This window comes from Ranitomeya variabilis, chromosome 5 (genome assembly GCF_051348905.1).
Source record: "Ranitomeya variabilis isolate aRanVar5 chromosome 5, aRanVar5.hap1, whole genome shotgun sequence".
NCBI lineage: Eukaryota > Metazoa > Chordata > Amphibia > Anura > Dendrobatidae > Ranitomeya > Ranitomeya variabilis.
This window is the reverse complement of record NC_135236.1, coordinates 283,618,525-283,637,616: the sequence shown is the minus strand read 5'-3', so window position 1 is coordinate 283,637,616 and position 19,092 is coordinate 283,618,525. Positions and strand designations below refer to the sequence as shown.

The window sequence follows — 19,092 nt, the reverse complement described above, 5'->3', positions numbered from 1 at the left end:
GGTAAACCACTGTTTGGGCACATGGCAGAGCTCGGAAGGGAAGGAGCACCGTTTGACTTTTCAATGCAAAATTGACTGGAATTGAGAGAGGACGCCATGTCACGTTTGGAGAGCCCCTGATGTGCCTAAACAGTGGAAACCCCCACAAGTGACACCATTTTGTAAAGTAGACCCCCTAAGGAACTTCTCTAGATGTGTTGTGAGAACTGTGAACCCCCAAGTGTTTCACTATAGTTTATAACGCAGAGCCGTGAAAATAAGAAATCTTTTTTTTCCACAAAAATTATATTTTAGCTCCCAGTTTTGTATTTTCCCAAGGGTAACAGGAGAAATTGGACTCCTAAGGGCTGTCCCACACGTCCAGATAATTCCGGTACCGGAATAAATCGGTACCGGAGTTATCTGTGTCCGTGTGCCTGGGAACTCACGTAGGCCATACGGGCGGCACACGTGTGCCGCCCGTATGGCGAATGGGTACCACACGGAGCGTGTGGTACCCACGCGTGTGGTACCCTGCATCGTGCTGAAGCCGCGATTCATATGTTCCCTGCAGCAGCATTTGCTGCAGAGAAAATATGAATAACAGTGTTTAAAATAAAGATCTATGTGTCCGCCGCCCTCCCACCCCCTGTGCGCCCCCCCGCTGTTCTGAAAATACTTACCCGCCTCCCTCGCTGCTTCCTGGTCTGGCCGCGGCTTCTAGTGTATGCGGTCACGTGGGGCCGATCATTTACAGTCATGAATATGTGGCTCCACCTCCCATAGGGGCGGAGCCGACTATTCATGATTGTAAATGAGCGGCCCCACGTGACCGCATACAGTAGGAGGCGCAGGGCAGAGAGGAAGGAGTGACAGCCAACATGGGAGCGGGTGAGTATTTTCAGGACAGCGGGGGGGCGCACAGGGGGTGTGGGGGCGGCGGACACATAGATCTTTATTTTAAACACTATTATTCATATTTTCTCTGCAGCAAACGCTGCTGCAGGGAACATATGAATCGCGGCTTCAGCACCATGTGGGGGGGACAGCGCTTACTGTAGCGCTGTCTCCTGCACGCACACGGACCCCAGACGGAGAACGTCCGTGTGAGGTCCGTGTTTTACACGGACCCATTGACTCTATTGGGTCCGTGTAATACGTGCGCTCCCACGAACACTGACATGTCTCCGTGTTTGGCACACGGAGACACGGTCCGCAAAAAATCAATGACATCTGAACAGATGCATTGATTTTTATGGGTCTACGTGTGTCAGTGTCTCCGGTACGTGAGGAAACTGTCACCTCACGTACCGGAGCCACTGACGTGTGAAACCGGCCTAAAGTTGTTGTCAAATTTGTCCTGAGTACGCTGATACCCCGTATTTGGGGGGGAACCACCGTTTGGGCACATGGCAGAGCTCGGAAGGGAAGGAGCGCCGTTTGGAATGCAGACTTAGATAGATTGGTCTGCAGGTGTCACATTGCATTTGCAGAGCCCTTGATGTACCTAAACAGTAGAAACCCCCCACAAGTGACCCCATATTGGAAATTAGACCCCCCAAGGAACTTATCTAGATATGTTGTGAGAACTTTGAACCCCCAACTGTTTCACTACAGTTTATAACGCAGAGCCGGGAAAATAAAAAATCTTTTTTTTCCACAAAAATTACTTTTTAGCCCCCAGTTTTGTATTTTCCCAAGGGTAACAGGAGAAATTGGACCCCAATCTGTCCAATCTGTCTTGAGTACGCCGATACCCCATATGTTGGGGTAAACCACTGTTTGGGCGCACGGGAGAGCTCGGAAGGGAAGGAGCACTGTTTTACTTTTTCAATTAAAAGAGAAAAATGTTCCAGCTTCTTTGATAAAATGTAAAACTTTAATCCATCATATCATATAAAATAGTAGAAGACACACTCCTGGGACAATGCCATATCACAAGTGAAGAAAGCTATGCGTTTCGACCATACAGTCTTTGTCACAGCTGTGACAAAGACCGTATAGTCGAAACGCGTAGCTTTCTTCACTTGTGATATGGCATTGTCCCAGGAGTGTGTCTTCTACTATTTTATATGATGGATTAAAGTTTTACATTTTATCAAAGAAGCTGGAACATTTTTGTCTTTTACTTGGATTTGCATCACGTCGAGTCAGGACGAAGTTCCGTGCTTCTTGCATATATCGGTGAGCTGGCTTTTTTTCTTTCTTTGTACTTTTACTTTTTCAATGCAGAATTGTATGGATTGAGATTGGACGTCATGCGTTTGCAGAGCCCCTGGTGTGCCTAATCAGTGGAAACCTCTCAATTATAACTCCAACCCTAACCCCAACACACCCCTAACCCCAACACACCCCTAACCCTAATTCCAACCCTAACCACACCCCTAACCCCAACACACCCCTAACCCTAATCCCAACCCTAACCATACCCCTAACCCTGACACCTCTAACACAACCGTAAACATAATCCAATCCCTAACCCCAACTCTAGCCCCAACTCTAACTTTAGCCCCAACCCTAACCCTAACTTTAGCCCCAACCCTTACTGTAGCCCCAACCCTAACTTTAGCCCTAACCCTAAATTTAGCCCCAACCCTAACCCTAACTGTAGCCTCAACCCTAACTGTAGCCCCAACCCTTACTGTAGCCCCAATGCTAAATTTAGCCCCAACGCTAACTTTAGCCCCAACCCTAACCCTAACTTTAGCCCCAACCCTAACTCTAACCCTAACTTTAGCCCCAACCCTAACCCTAATGGGAAAATGGAAATAAATACATTTTTTTTTAATTTTATTATTTTTACCTAACTAAGGAGGTGATGAAGGGGGGTTTGATTTACTTTTATAGCGTTTTTTTAGCGGATTTTTATGATTGGCAGCTGTCACACACTAAAAGACGCTTTTTATTGCAAAAAGTAGTTTTTGCGTCTCCACATTTTGAGAGCTATAATTTTTACATATTTTGGTCCAGAGTCATGTGAGGTCTTGTTTTTAGCGGGACGAGTTGACGTTTTTATTGGTACCATTTTCGGGCATGTGACATTTTTTGATCGCTTTTTATTCTGATTTTTGTGAGGCAGAATGGCCAAAAACCAGCTATTCAGGAATTTCTTTTGGGGGGGCGTTTATACCTTTCCACGTTTTGTAAAATTGATAAAGCAGTTTTATTCTTCGGATCAGTACGATTACAGCGATACCTCATTTATATCTTTTTTTATGTTTTGGCGCTTTTATATGCTAAAAACTATTTTATATAAAAAATAATTATTTTTGCATCGCTTTATTCTGAGGACTATAACTTTTTTATTTTTCTGCTGATGATGCTGTATGGCAGCTTGTTTTTTGCGGGACAAGATGACGTTTTCAGCGGTACTATGGTTATTTATATCCGTCTTTTTGATCGTGTGTTATTCCACTTTTAGTTCGGCGGTATGATAATAAAGCGGGTTTTTTTGCCTTGTTTTTTTTTTTCACGGTGTTCACTGAAGGGGTTAACTAGTGGGACAGTTTTATAAGTTGGGTCGTTATGGACGCGGCGATACTAAATATGTGTACTTTGATTTTTTTTTATTTAGATAAAGAAATGTATTTATTGGAACAATATTTTTTTTTCTTTATGTAGGATTTTGTTGTTGTTTTTTTACACATGTATATATTATTTTTTTTAACTTTTTTACATTATCCCAGGGGGGACATGACCATATATTGTCAGATCGCTGATCTGACACTTTGCAGTGCACTGTGTCAGATCAGCGATCTGATAGGCACTGCAGGGATGCTTTCTGGTGCCTGCTCTGAGCAGGCGCTTGCAAGCCACCTCCCTGCAGGACCCGGAAGCAGCCACACGGCTATTTTGGATTCGGGGCCTGCAGGGAGGAGGTAGGAGATCGCCGGAACGCTGCGATCATGTTTGATCGCAGTGTTCCGGGGTTTAATGTGCCGGGAGCGGTCCGTGATCGCTCCTGGCACATAGTGCCGGGTGTCAGCTGTAATAATCAGCTGACACCCGGCGGCAATCGGCCGCGCTCCTCCCGTGACGTACTATCCCGTCCCTGGGAATTAAGTCCCAGGTCACCTCGTCGGGATAGTACGTCCAATGGGATTAAGGGGTTAAATGGTCTCTGTTATTTCTAAAAACTTCATAAATCAATAGTATAGGTGAGTATAATGAAGTTTGCTATATATTTTATTAGAAAAAAAGCTTCTTTCTCTACTTATCAGCTACTTCTTACCCTCTCTCTGCCTCCTAAACTTATCATCCACTCTCATATCTGATGGATTGTCCGCACAGTGAGGTGTAAGGTTGCAGAGCATATTCAAAGGCTATGTATAGGGGAAGGTGGGAAGAGAAGTGAGGAGTACGGAGATGTGCTGACACAGGCAATTTCCTGATGAAGCTTCTCTGGATTCACAGCTACAGGGCTCAGTACTGCCGTCTTAGATCATCTACACTGCTTCTGTCTATGTAACAGACAGAAAAGAGTGGTAATTCCTCTTTGTATGAACTGTATATGCGAGACATCCTAGCAACTAGTCTCCACCAAATAGTTCAGGGAGTACTGAAAATTGGATTCAATAAAGCCTGGAGAGGAGAAAACTGGTGAAAATGTACAATGCAAGTCATTGGTCAGAAATAGGGTTATTCCTCATGTACACACACAGGACAGCTTATTCTAAAAGGTTTCCTGAAATGACAGATACGCTTTATCAATCTGTAGTGCATTAAAGGGAGAAATAAAAATTAAAATATCATATTATGAAATCCTGAGTTAATAAATGGTGATGTCTTATTATGTAAATAACAGAAGGTACTTAGTAAACACTATTTTGATTAAAAAAAAGCGTAAAAGCCATCCCACTGTGACAAGTCATACCCAATAGGGATGGTCCTATCCTGCCTCTAGTATTAATACCTTACATTGTCATCCGACCTCAATGTGAATAAGGATAGAGCAGAACAGAGGCCCGACTGTTCAGCCACCTGTCCATGGAAAGCTATATAGATGAACCCTCTAGCTCAGGAAGGGGGGCCAAGCCCCTGTTTGTCCAATGTACAGCTAACTATAGCAAAAGCAAAGAAATGAGCCGGAGGAGAAGTTGGTATGCGTGCAAGGTAATAGCACATTCACAATGTGGCCATTTCATAGATAAAACCTCCCTAAAAATAAAATGAGCATATACCCTATAGTAAGTAAATAGTAATAGTATGTGAAAATAACTTGGGGCACTTAGTAAACACCATTTTGATCAAATAAGAGTAAAATCCATTCCACCATGACAAGGTGCACCCAATAAGGACAGTCCTATCCTATTTCTAGCATTAAAACCTTATTGTGTGTCGGCTGACCTCAATGTGAATAAGGGCAGAGTAGGACAGAGGCTCCGCCACTTGTCCATGGGAAGTTATATAGATAAAATGTCTAGCATCTTAGCATATACAGAGTGCTGCTATATTCTTTTGTGTATATATGTATTTTTTGTGTGTATATATATATATATATATATAGAGAGAGAGAGAGAGATAGATATGTACAGACAGTTTGGAAAATAAGTATTTGTGTAAGTATACACTGCCGATTTTTCAGGTTTTCCCACCTACAAAGAATGAGAGGTCTGTAATTTTTATATTAGGTACACTTCAACTGTGAGACAGAATCTAAATAAACAATCCAGCAAATCACATTGCATGATTTTTACATCATTAATTTGTATTTTGCTGCATGAAATAAGTATTTGGTACAATAGGAAAAACAGAGGTCAGATGTTTCCTGTAGTTTTTGGCCAAGTTTGCACACACTGCAGCAGGGATTTTGGCCCACTTCTCCATACAGATTTTCTCTAGATCATTCAGGCTTCGGTGCTGTCACTGGCAGCATTGAGTTTCAGCTCCATCCAAAGACTTTCTATTGAGTTTAGGTCTGGAGACCGGCTAGGTCACTCCAGGACCTTCAAATGCTTCTTACAGAGACACTCCTTAGTTGCCTTGGCTGTGTGTGTTGGGTCATTGTCATGCTGGAAGACCCATCCACGACCCATCTTCAATGCGCTTATTGAGGAAAGGAGGTTGTTGGACAAAATTTTGCCATACATGACCCCATCCATCCTCCCTTCAATACGATGCAGTTGTCCCCTTTGCAGAAAAGCATCCCCAAAGTATGAGGTTTCCCTTACCATGCTTCATGGTTGGGATGGTGTTCTTGGAGTTGTACTCTTCATTCCTCTTCCTCCAAAGACGTTGAGTGGAGTTGATACCAAAAAGTTCTATTTTGGTCTCATTTGTCCACATGACCTTATCCCATGCCTCCTCTGGATCATCCAGATGGTCATTGGCAAACTTCAAATGGGCCTGGACATGTGCTGATATGAGCCCTGAAGAAGTGTGGACGAAATGCGCGTCGGGGTGGAGGGACACGGCACTTACTCCACACACCTAGTAAGTATACAATGAGGGTTTTCATGTCAGTATTAATACTCTTGCTAGTTTATTCTTCACTGCCTTTATGCTAGGGATTTGCAGCACCTACACTCAAGGCATTCTATAGGCAATTTCCATTGCCAAGCTTTGTTCCACATAACACTAAGGTATACAGTGCATCCTGTTTTCAGTATAAGGCATTCTATTCATTTTATGTGATTTTGCCTCTAGCATTTAATCTTTATTACCAGACTGCTCCTCTCTGCATTTTCTTTTTATATTTATCTAACTACAGCAATATAGGATGTAGCCTGAAGTGTCTCTCACATTTGAGGTCACTAATTTTTGCTTTTAATCTTGTTTTCTGTATCTAAAAATATTTAATAAAATGTTATCAATTTATATATATTTTTTTGATTTGGGCTTTTTCTGTTCACTCCCTCCTGGTGCGATTATAGGGTAACAGATGGGATACATACAAGCATGTCAAGCACATGATATTTTTTGGATCACAGATTGGTTATAATTGCCTTGTGCAATTCTACAATTCTGTCGCTGGTGTCTTTAGACAGCTCTTTGGTTTTGACTGTGGTGGAGAGGTTGCAGTGTGATTGATTGTGTGGACAAGTGTGTTGGAGTGTGACTGATTGTGTGGACAGGTGTCTTTTATACAAGTAACAAGTTCAACCAGGTGCAATATGTGGAGTCATCTATGAATACTGTATATGGAGAAAATTATTTTTTTCACTGACTTCCTTAAGATGAATTTCATTTTATAAAATTTCAGGTGATCAATGCTCTGGAGGAAGCAACATCTTCACAGAGATACCTGAGAACAGCCCTAATGGGACGTTTGTGGCTAATCTTAGTATGTTCGGAGACCCAGTGACCAGCACAGTAAAACTCTGTCTAAGTGGCACAGACTCTGATTGGTTTTACCTGGATGGGAAGAATGTCTGGCTCAATGTGTCTTTTGGGAAAACATTGGATAAGGAGGTAATGGTGGCTACATTTTGGAGTAAACTATACACTAGAAGTTAATATATGTATATACCGGTATATATATATATATATATATATATATATATATATATATATATATATATATTTATATATATATACACACACAGTATATCTAATCCAGGACTGTACATCAGTAATTGTCATGATTTTTTTTAGGTTCTGGACCCATCTGTTCTACTAGTCACCCTCTCATGTTCTGAGGAAGGATATCCAATGGTAACTAACAATCAATTATTTGACACTTGGCTAAAATTTTACTATTGTAACTACAGTATTCATTGGCACATTAGTTGCAATATTTTTTCAATGGCAGAACACCTTTGGCTAATTGACACTGAAAATGGAAAAATCAAGTCACCAGTTCCACAGCTAACCTTTGGCAAGCAAGCAAAGAATAGATTTTTTTTTAAGTTGATCATTTCCAATTAATAGACCATTTTATACCTTCTTTAAGTATGTTTGATCTTGTGGAAGTGTTAGTGACTCGCTCACATTAGCGTATAAGATAACCAAGTGCTCTCTGATGTTTTATCGGATAGCACTCGGCCCAGTGTTATTCTATGGGGCAGTGCAGATCTGCGAATCGGCATGAGAAAACAATCTGACCATTCTGTGAATGCATCTAATAATCAGATCACGCGCGCCCATACAAGTCGATGGGTGCGTGTGAAACATTGGACTGCACCCAGATGTCATCTGAGTGCAGTCCAATGTGCGTGCACAAAGACAATGGAGAAATTATGTTCTCCGTCTTCTCCACATCTGTGATACGATTCTCTCATGTGAAATAATTGGATTACAGTAAAATGTGTAATTAGCATAATCGGACCGATTCTCTGGCATGAGAGAATATATGACAGTGTGAGCAAGCCCACCAAGTGTATTCACATTAAGCACAATATAATACAATACGGACATACCCATTTACACATTGCTATTGTACATAGTACACACCACCATAGAAAAACACCAGTTTCAGATCATGATGATTTAAAAAAACAAAACAAAACAAAGATGAGCACATCATACATATTCATGATACATATGGATATATGTAAAAAGCATGCCATACAGACCGCACACTGATCAATTCAAGTCAGTGATGATGTAGTTGAAATGATCATGTTTATTTGCAGACAGATAATGTATAAAAAAAATTGCAGCATTTTCTATTCTGATCCGTTCTGTCATATGGACGCCATCACTGCTAGGTTCACATTGTATTAGGGCAATCCGTTTAGCGCTAGTGCTAGCGGATTGCGCTAACGCAATGTATTTGTAGGGGCCGCGTTTAGAGGTCGCACTAACGTCCCCGGGGAACGGACCTCGGGCGCGCCGCGGACGCTGCATGCAGCGTCCGAGGCGCGCCACAAGCAGCGTCCGAGGCGCGCCACAAAAGAACGGCACATCGCTAGCGCGACCTGAAAAAGGCACGCGCTAGCGATGCGCTTCAGGCAGGAACAACATTGCTGTCAATGGGTGCGCTAACGGACCCGCTGCACAGCGTTAATTGCGACATTTTCGCAGTGCAACGCTGTCCTTCAGCGATCACCCAATAACGCAATGTGAACCTAGCCTTATTTAGAGTCTATGGCCCCGTCGCCGCATACATCTGAATCCCATTTTGCAGGTCGTTTGGACGTAAGCCCTGGCAGGGCCACTGACAGGGTGCCTAAACACTATGTGAAACATATAGAGGAAAGGGGCCCATCCAGCGTCTTTTACAGAGTGCAGCTGAGCGTCCACCCACCTTCTGTCTGCAAATGACTCGGGTACGTCACCTTCCTCTACACTTAGATTTGCTGGCTCTAGGATGGATCGTGAAGGTTCAGCAGCTGATCGGGCCCCTGTGCAGCCGCACCGGCGATATGTTTGTCCCTGCATTGTATATATTGCTTATCAATTGCCACTAAGTTATCCAATCTGCATATTCCCTCTTTATTCTTTGCCTCCTATCTCTAGGTCCAATACAGAATAATAGTTCAAATTCTTAATGAAAATGACAATAAACCAAAGTTTTTGGAGGAATCCATTGCTGCCCAGAACATCAGCGAGGTAATTAATATGCAGAGTTGTTTTTTTAATTATTCAGATTGTTAACTAAATGTACATGCAAATCTGTTCCTGGCAGGTGTTGCTAATAAGCCACCTAATTCTAGAATAATCCCATCCAAAAGAAGGAAGAGTGGAAAGGAAAAACTGATGCTTCTGTCTTTTGTATCAGTTCTTGTTTATGACGAAATACATTAAAAAATACTGAAAGATTGTAAGTGTGATTGCAGCTCGATCACATTTGCAAGTCTATGTGCACATAGCATCTCTTTCACTCCCGCAAACCACCTGAGTTTTTGAAGCAGAAAATGCTTCATGAAATTGCCCGTGGGGCTTATCCTAAACCACCTTGTTTGGTATCCTCCTGGATGTTTTTGCGGTGCCTTTGTTGCCTGTGACTTTTTTTTAACTGTATATACAGTTGTGTGAAAAAATGTTTGCCCCTTCCTGATTTCCTATTCTTTTGCATGTTCATCACACTTAAATGTTTCAGATCACCAAACAAATTTAACCCCTTAATGACAGAGCCAATTTGGTACTTAACCCCTTGCTGCCATCTGACGTACTGTCCCATCGATTTGACCTGGGACTTAATTCCTAGGGACAGGATAGTATGTCATAGGCGATCAGCCACGCTCACGGGGGGAGCGCAGCCAATCACAGCTGACATCCGGCACTATGTGCCAGGAGCAGTCACGGACCGCTCCCGGCACATTAACCCCTGGAACACTGCGATCAAACATGATCACAGCGTTCCGGCGGCATAGGGAAGCATCGCGCAGGGAGGGGCTCCCTAGGTGCTTGCCTGAGACCCTCGGAAAAACGCGATGTGATCGCGTTGTTCCGAGCTTCTCCTCTGTCCTCCTGCAAGCGCAGGTGCCGGCAAGCCTCCTGCACTGCCTGTCAGATCGCTGATCTGACACAGTGCTTTAAAAAGTGTCAGATCAGTGATCTGACACTATACAATAAGGTCCCACCCTGGGACAAAGTAGAAAAAAAAATTCCTAAATAAAGAAAATATATATATATATATATTGTTCCAATATATATATTTCTTTAAGTAAATAAAAAAACAATAAAAGTACACATATTTAGTATCGCTGAATCCATAACGACCCAACCTATGAAACTGTCCCACTAGTTAACCCTTCAGTGAACACCGTAAAAAAAGTAAAAAAACAATGCTTTATTATCATACCGCCAAACAAAAAGTGGAATAACACGCGATCAAAAAGACAGATATAAATAACCATGATACCGCTGAAAACGTCATCTTGTCCCGCAAAAAATGAGCTGCCATACAGCATCATCAAAGAAAAAATAAAAAAGTTATAGTCCTCAGAATAAAGCGATGCAAAAATAATTATTTTTTATATAAAATAGTATATCGTAATAAATCGTATAAAAGCGCCAAAACATAAAAAATGATATAAATGAGGTATCGCTGTAATCGTACTGACCCGAAGAATAAAACTGCTTTATCCATTTTACTAAACGTGGAACGGCATAAACGCCTCCCCCAAAAGAAATTCATGAATAGCTGGTTTTTGGTCATTCTGCCTCACAAAAATCGGAATAAAAAGCGATCAAGAAATGTCACATGCCCGAAAATGTTACCAATAAAAAAGTGAACTCGGCCCGCAAAAAACAAGACCTCACATGACTCTGTGGACCAAAATATGGAAAAATTATAGCTCTCAAAATGTAGTACAGCAAAAAATATTTTTTTGCAATAAAAAGCGTCTTTCAGTGTGTGACGGCTGCCAATCATAAAAATCCGCTAAAAAACACGCTATAAAAGTAAATCAAATCCCCCTTCATCACCCCCTTAGTTGGTGAAAAATTAAAAAATTTTAAAAATGTATTTATTTCCATTTTTCCATTAGGGTTAGGGCTAGGGTTAGGGTTAGGGCTAGGGTTAGGGTTAGGGTTAAGGCTAGGGTTAGGGTTGGGGCTAGGGTTAAGGCTAGGGTTAAGGCTACAGTAAGGGTTGGGGCTAAAGTTAGGGTTAGGGTTTGGATTACATTTACGGTTGGGAATAGGGTTGGGATTAGGGTTAGGGGTGTGTTGTGAATTCCGTTCTCGGGCTCCCTCCTGTGGTCGTGAATGGTACTTTCGTGAGCTCGGTCCTTGGACACCCTCTGGTGGCTTTGAGTGGAACTGCTGATCTTTGAGGTTGGCTTTCTCAGCTGCCCTCGCTTATTGCTTCTGCTGGCTTCCCTATTTAACTCTGCTCAAGTCATTAGTTCATGCCAGCTGTCAATGTCTCAGTACTGGTTCAGATCTCTCTTGGATTTCTCAGATGACCTGTCTACTCCAGCAGAAGCTAAGTCCCTGCTAGTTCATTTGTTGTTCATTGGTTTTTGAATATATTTCTCAGTACATGCTATGTTTCTAGTCCAGCTTGCTATTATGATATTTCCCTGCTAGCTGGAAGCTCTGGGGGTGCAGAGCTGCACCTCCACACCGTGAGTCGTGTGGAGATCTTTTTGCACACTCTGCGTGGTTTTTGTAGTTTTTAATACTGACCGCATAGTTCCCTTTCCTATCCTCTGTCTATCTAGAGAAGATTCGGCCTCCTTTGCTAAAATCTGTTTCATTCCTGTGTTTGTCACTTCCCTCTTAACTCACAGTCAATATTTGTGGGGGGCTGCCTTTCCTTTGGGAAATTTCTCTCAGGCAAGGTAGGGTTCTATTTCTATCTTTAGGGGTAGTTAGCTCTTAGGCTGTGAAGAGGCGTCTAGGGAGAGTTAGGCACGCTCCACGGCTATTTCTAGTGTGTGTGATAGGATTAGGGATTGCGGTCAGTAGAGTTACCACCTCCTCAGAGCTTGTCCCAGGTTTTCCATTTTAACCATCAGGTCATTCCGGGTGCTCCTAACCACCAGGTCCATAACAGTACAGCTGGCCAACAAAGTGTTAATGCATCTCAAAAGAGGGATAAGAGAAGTTCTGAGTCCATTTTTTTTTCTTTGCAGCTTGTTTTGTCTTTCTTTTCCCCTTAACCTCTGGGTGGTTCAGGACTCAGGTGTAGATATGGATATTCAAGGTTTGTCCTCTTGTGTGGATCAACTCACTGCAAGGGTACAAAGTATTCAAGATTATGTAGTTCCAATTCCTGATTTGTTTTCTGGGGATAGATCTAAATTTTTGAATTTCAAAAATAATTGCAGACTGTTTCTTGCTCTGAAACCCGCTCCTCTGGTGACCCTATTCAGCAAGTAAAGATTATTATTTATTTGTTGCGTGGCGACCCGCAAGACTGGGCATTCTCCCTTGAGCCAGGAAATCCTGCATTGCTTAACCCCTTAAGCCCCGAGGGTGGTTTGCACGTTAATGACCGGGCCAATTTTTACAATTCTGACCACTGTCCCTTTATGAGGTTATAACTCTGGAACGCTTCAACGGATCTTGGCGATTCTGACATTGTTTTCTCGTGACATATTGTACTTCATGTTAGTGGTAAAATTTCTTCGATATAACTTGCGTTTATTTGTGAAAAAAACGAATATTTGGCGAAAATTTTGAAAATTTCGCAATTTTCCAACTTTGAATTTTTATGCCCTTAAATCACAGACATATGTCACACAAAATACTTAATAAATAACATTTCCCACATGTCTACTTTACATCAGCACAATTTTGGAACCAAAATTTTTTTTTGTGACGGAGTTATAAGGGTTAAAAGTTGACCAGCAATTTCTCATTTTTACAACACCATTTTTTTTTAGGGACCACATCTCATTTGAAGTCATTTTGACGGGTCTATATGATAGAAAATACCCAAGTGTGACACCATTCTAAAAACTGCACCCCTCAAGGTACTCAAAACCACTTTCAAGAAGTTTATTAACCCTTCAGGTGTTTCACAGGAATTTTTGGAATGTTTAAATAAAAATGAACATTTAACTTTTTTTCACACAAAATTTATTTCAGCTCCAATTTGTTTTATTTTACCAAGGGTAACAGGAGAAAATAGACCCCAAAAGTTGTTGTACAATTTGTCCTGAGTACGCTGATACCCCATATGTGGGGGTAAACCACAGTTTGGGCGCATGGCAGAGCTTGGAAGCAAAGGAGCGCCATTTGACTTTTCAATGCAAAATTGACTGGAATTGAGATGGGACGCCATGTTGCATTTGGAGAGCCCCTGATGTGCCTAAACATTGAAACCCCTAACAAGTGACACCATTTTGGAAAGTAGACCCCCTAAGGAACTTATCTAGATGTGTGGTGAGCACTTTGACCCAACAAGTGCTTTACAGAAGTTTATAATGCAGAGCCGTAAAAATAAAAAATCATATTTTTTCACAAAAATGATCTTTTCACCCCCAATTTTTTATTTTCCCAAGGGTGAGAGAAGAAATTGGACCCCAAAAATTGTTGTGCAATTTGTCCTGAGTACGCTGATACCCCATATGTGGGTGTAAACCATTGTTTGGGCGCAGGGCAGAGCTCGGAAGGGAAGGAGCGCCATTTGACTTTTCAATGCAAAATTGACTGGAATTGAGATGGGACGCCATGTTGCATTTAGAGAGCCCTTGATGTGCCTAAACATTGAAACCCCTAACAAGTGACACCATTTTGGAAAGTAGACCCCCTAAGGAACTTATCTAGATGTGTGGTGAGCACTTTGACCCAACAAGTGATTTACAGAAGTTTATAATGCAGAGCCGTAAAAATAAAAAATCATATTTTTTCACAAAAATGATCTTTTCACCCCCAATTTTTTATTTTCCCAAGGGTGAGAGAAGAAATTGGACCCCAAAAATTGTTGTGCAATTTGTCCTGAGTACGCTGATACCCCATATGTGGGTGTAAACCATTGTTTGGGCGCAGGGCAGAGCTCGGAAGGGAAGGAGCGCCATTTGACTTTTCAATGCAAAATTGACTGGAATTGAGATGGGACGCCATGTTGCATTTAGAGAGCCCTTGATGTGCCTAAACATTGAAACCCCTAACAAGTGACACCATTTTGGAAAGTAGACCCCCTAAGGAACTTATCTAGATGTGTGGTGAGCACTTTGACCCAACAAGTGCTTTACAGAAGTTTATAATGCAGAGCCGTAAAAATAAAAAATCATATTTTTTCACAAAAATGATCTTTTCACCCCCAATTTTTTATTTTCCCAAGGGTGAGAGAAGAAATTGGACCCCAAAAATTGTTGTGCAATTTGTCCTGAGTACGCTGATACCCCATATGTGGGTGTAAACCATTGTTTGGGCGCAGGGCAGAGCTCGGAAGGGAAGGAGCGCCATTTGACTTTTCAATGCAAAATTGACTGGAATTGAGATGGGACGCCATGTTGCATTTAGAGAGCCCTTGATGTGCCTAAACATTGAAACCCCTAACAAGTGACACCATTTTGGAAAGTAGACCCCCTGAGGAACTTATCTAGATGTGTGGTGAGCACTTTGACCCAACAAGTGCTTCACAGAAGTTTATAATGCAGAGCCGTAAAAATAAAAAATCATATTTTTTCACAAAAATGATCTTTTCACCCCCATTTTTTTATTTCCCCAAGGGTAAGAGAAGAAATTAGACCACAAAAGTTGTTGTGCAATTTGTCCTGAGTACGACGATACCCCATATGTGGGTGTAAACCATTGTTTGGGCGCATAGCAGAGCTCAGAAGGGAAGAAGCGCTATTTTACTTTTCAATGCAAAATTGACTGGAATTAAGATGGGATGCCATGTTGCGTTTGGAGAGCCCCTGATGTGCCTAAACATTAAACCCCCCCACAAGTGACACCATTTTGGAAAGTAGACCCCCTAAGGAACTTATCTAGATGTGTTTTGAGAGCTTTGAACCCCCAAGTGTTTCACTACAGTTTATAACGCAGAGCCGTGAAAATAATTTTTTTTTTTTTTTTCACAAAAATGAAATTTAGCCCCCAGTTTTGTATTTTCACAAGGGTATCAGGATAAATTGGACCCTAAAAGTTGTTGTCCAATTTGTCCTGAGTACGCTGATACCCCCTATGTGGGGGGGAACCACTGTTTGGGCGCATGACAGAGCTCAGAAGGGAAGGAGCGCCATTTGGAATGCAGACTTAAATGGATTGGTCTGCAGGCGTCACGTTGCATTTGCAGAGCCCCTGATGTACCCAAACAGTACAAACCCCCCACAAGTGACCCCATATTGGAAACTAGACCCCCCAAGGAACTTATCTAGATGTGTTGTGAGAACTTTGAAGCCCCAAGTGTTTCACTACAGTTTACAACGCAGAGCCGTGAAAATAAAACATATTTTTTTTCCCACAAAAATGATTTTTAGCCCCCCAAATTTTTATTTTCCCAAGGATAACAAGAGAACTTGGACCCCAGAAGTTGTTGTTCAATTTGTCCCTAGTACGCTGATACCCCATATGTTGGGGTAAACCCCTTTTTGGACGCACGGGAGAGCTCGGAAGGGAAGGAGCACTGTTTTACTTTTTCAACGCAGAATTGGCTGGAATTGAGATTGGACGCCATGTCGCGTTTGGAGAGCCCCTGATGTGCCTGAACAGTGGAAACTCCCCAATTCTACCTGAAACCCTACCCCTAACCTCACCCCTAACCGTTTACTGAACATTTTCTGACAGTCATAAGTGCCACGTATATAAGTGCCACGTATATAAGTGCCACGTATGTAAGTGCCACGTATGTAAGTGCCACGTATATAAGTGCCACGTATATAAGTGCCACATATATAAGTGCCACGTATTTAAGTGCCACGTATTTAAGTGCCACGTATTTAAGTGCCACGTATTTAAGTGCCACGTATTTAAGTGCCACGTATTTAAGTGCCACGTATTTAAGTGCCACGATATTTCAGTGCCACGTATTTCAGTGCCACGTATTTCAGTGCCACGTATTTCAGTGCCACGTATTTCAGGCACTGAAAAATACGTGGCACGTAAATACGTGGCACGTAAATACGTGGCACGTAAATACGTGGCACTTAAATACGTGGCACTTAAATACGTGGCACGTAAATACGTGGCACGTAAATACGTGGCACTTAAATACGTGGCACTTAAATACGTGGCACTTAAATACGTGGCACTTAAATACGTGGCACTTATATACGTGGCCACTGAAATATCGTGGCACTTATATACGTATATACGTATATAAACGTATATTTCAGTGCCACGTATTTCAGTGCCACGTATTTCAGGTTAGGGGTAGGGTTAGGGTTTTTTGTTTTTTTCTTGTTTTCTTGTGTTTTTCTATAAAAACGCATGCGTTTTACCGCGTTTACATGCATTTTTTCACACATGCGGTTTTTTAAAAAAACGCATGCAGATAAAAACGCAAGTGTGAAACCAGACTAAAAGACGCTTTTTATAGCAAAAAAGTTTTTGCGTCTCCACATTTTGAGACCTATAATTTTTCCACATTTTGGTCCACAGAGTCATGTGAGGTCTTGTTTTTTGCGGGACGAGTTGACGTTTTTATTGGTAACATTTTCGGACACGTGACCATTTTTTATCACTTTTTATTCCGATTTTTGTGAGGCAGAATAACCAAAAACCAGCTATTCATGAATTTCTTTTGGGAGAGGCGTTTATACCGTTCTGCGCTTGGTAAAATTGATAAAGCAGTTTTATTCGTCGGGTCAGTACGATTACAGCGATACCTCATTTATATCATTTTTTTTATGTTTTGACGCTTTTATACGATAAAAACTATTTTATAGAAAAAATAATTATTTTGGTATCGCTTTATTCTCAGGACTATAACTTTTTTATTTTTTTGCTGATGATGCTGTATGGCGGCTCGTTTTTTGCGGGACAAGATGACGTTTTCAGCGGTAACATGGTTATTTATATCCGTCTTTTTGATCGCGTGTTATTCCACTTTTTGTTCGGCGGTATGGTAATAAAGCGTTGTTTTTTGCCTCTTTTTTTTTTTTTTCTTACGGTGTTTACTGAAGGGGTTAACTAGTGGGCCAGTTTTATAGGTTGGGTCGTTACGGACGCGGCGATACTAAATATGTGTACTTTTATTGTTTTTGTTTGGTTTTTTTAGATAAAGAAATGTATTTATGGGAATAATATTTTTTTTTTTTATTATTATTTATTTAGGAATTTTTTTTATTTTTTTTTACACATGTGGAAATTTTTTTTTTTACTTTTTTACTTTGTCCCAGGGGGGGACATTACAGATCGCTGATCTCACAGTGTGCACAGCACTCTGTGAGATCTCCGATCTCACTTACAGCCGTGCAGGCTGCAGCTTTCATCTGCAGCCTGCTCCGACCCGGAAGTGCTCCCTGCAGGACCCGGATACAGCCCCTCGGCCATTTTGGATCCGGGGCCTGCAGGGAGAAGACGTTCGGTACGAGGTGAGTACATCACCTTGTACCGATCGTCTCAGGGAAGCCCGCAGGGAGCCCCCTCCCTGCGCGATGCTTCCCTGTACCGCCGGTACACCGCGATCATGTTTGATCGCGGTGTGCCGGGGGTTAATGTGCCGGGGGCGGTCTGTGACCGCTCCTGGCACATAGTGCCGGATGTCAGCTGCGATATGCAGCCGACACCCGGCCGCGATCGGCCGCGCTCCCCCCGTGAGCGCGGCCGATCGCGTATGACGTACTATCCCGTCACCGGGAATTAAGGCCCACCCCACCTCGACGGGATAGTACGTCATACGGGCTTAAGGGGTTAATGTAGATGCATTTTTTCTGGCGCTTGGATTGCTTTATGACGAACCAAATTCTGTGGATCAGGCAGAAAAGATCTTGTTGGCTCTATGTCAGGGTCAGGATGAAGCAGAAGTATATTGCCAGAAGTTTAGAAAGTGGTCTGTGCTTACACAATGGAATGAGTGTGCCCTGGCAGCAATTTTCAGAAAGGGTCTTTCTGAAGCCCTTAAAGATGTTATGGTGGGGTTCCCCACGCCTGCTGGTCTGAATGAATCAATGTCTTTGGCCATTCAGATTGATCGGCGTTTGCGTGAGCGCAAAGTTGTGCACCATTTGGCGGTGTCCTCTGAGCGGAGGCCTGAGCCTATGCAATGTGATAGGACTTTGACCAGAGCTGAACGGCAAGAACACAGACATCAGAATGGGCTGTGTTTTTACTGTGGTGACTCCACTCATGCCATTTCTGATTGTCCTAAGCGCACTAAGAGGTCCGCTAGGTCTGTCACCATTAGTACTGTACAGCCTAAATTTCTCTTGTCTGTTACTCTGATTTGCTCATTGTCGTCCTACTCTGTTATGGCATTTGTGGATTCGGGCGCTGCCCTGAACTTGATGGACTTGGAGTTTGCCAGGCGCTGTGGTTTTTCCTTGGAGCCTTTGCAGAGTCCTATTCCCTTAAGGGGGATTGATGCTACACCATTGGCCAAGAATAAACCTCAGTACTGGACTCAGCTGACCATGTGCATGACTCCCGCACATCAGGAAAATATTCGCTTTTTGGTGTTGCATAATTTGCATGATGTTGTCGTGTTGGGTTTGCCATGGTTACAGGTTCATAATCCAGTACTGGATTGGAAAGCAATGTCTGTGTCTAGTTGGGGTTGTCAAGGGATACATAGTGATGTTCCTTTGATGTCAATTTCTTCTTCCACTCCTTCTGAAGTCCCTGAGTTTTTGTCGGATTACCAGGATGTATTTGATGAGCCCAAGT

The 19,092-nt window shown here is 42.3% G+C and overlaps 1 protein-coding gene across 1 annotated transcript in view; it reads left to right on the top strand.

Moving 5' to 3' along the window:
- The first annotated feature begins 7,200 nt into the window (after positions 1–7,200).
- Positions 7,201–19,092, top strand: part of LOC143774982 (protocadherin-15-like) — a 56,919-nt gene continuing 45,027 nt past the window's right edge. Inside the window, exons 1-3 of the mRNA XM_077262797.1 lie at positions 7,201–7,389; positions 7,573–7,632; positions 9,379–9,471. Coding sequence (XP_077118912.1) covers positions 7,264–7,389; positions 7,573–7,632; positions 9,379–9,471 — 279 coding nt within the window. The 5' untranslated portion in view covers positions 7,201–7,263. The remainder of the gene's footprint in view (positions 7,390–7,572; positions 7,633–9,378; positions 9,472–19,092) is intronic.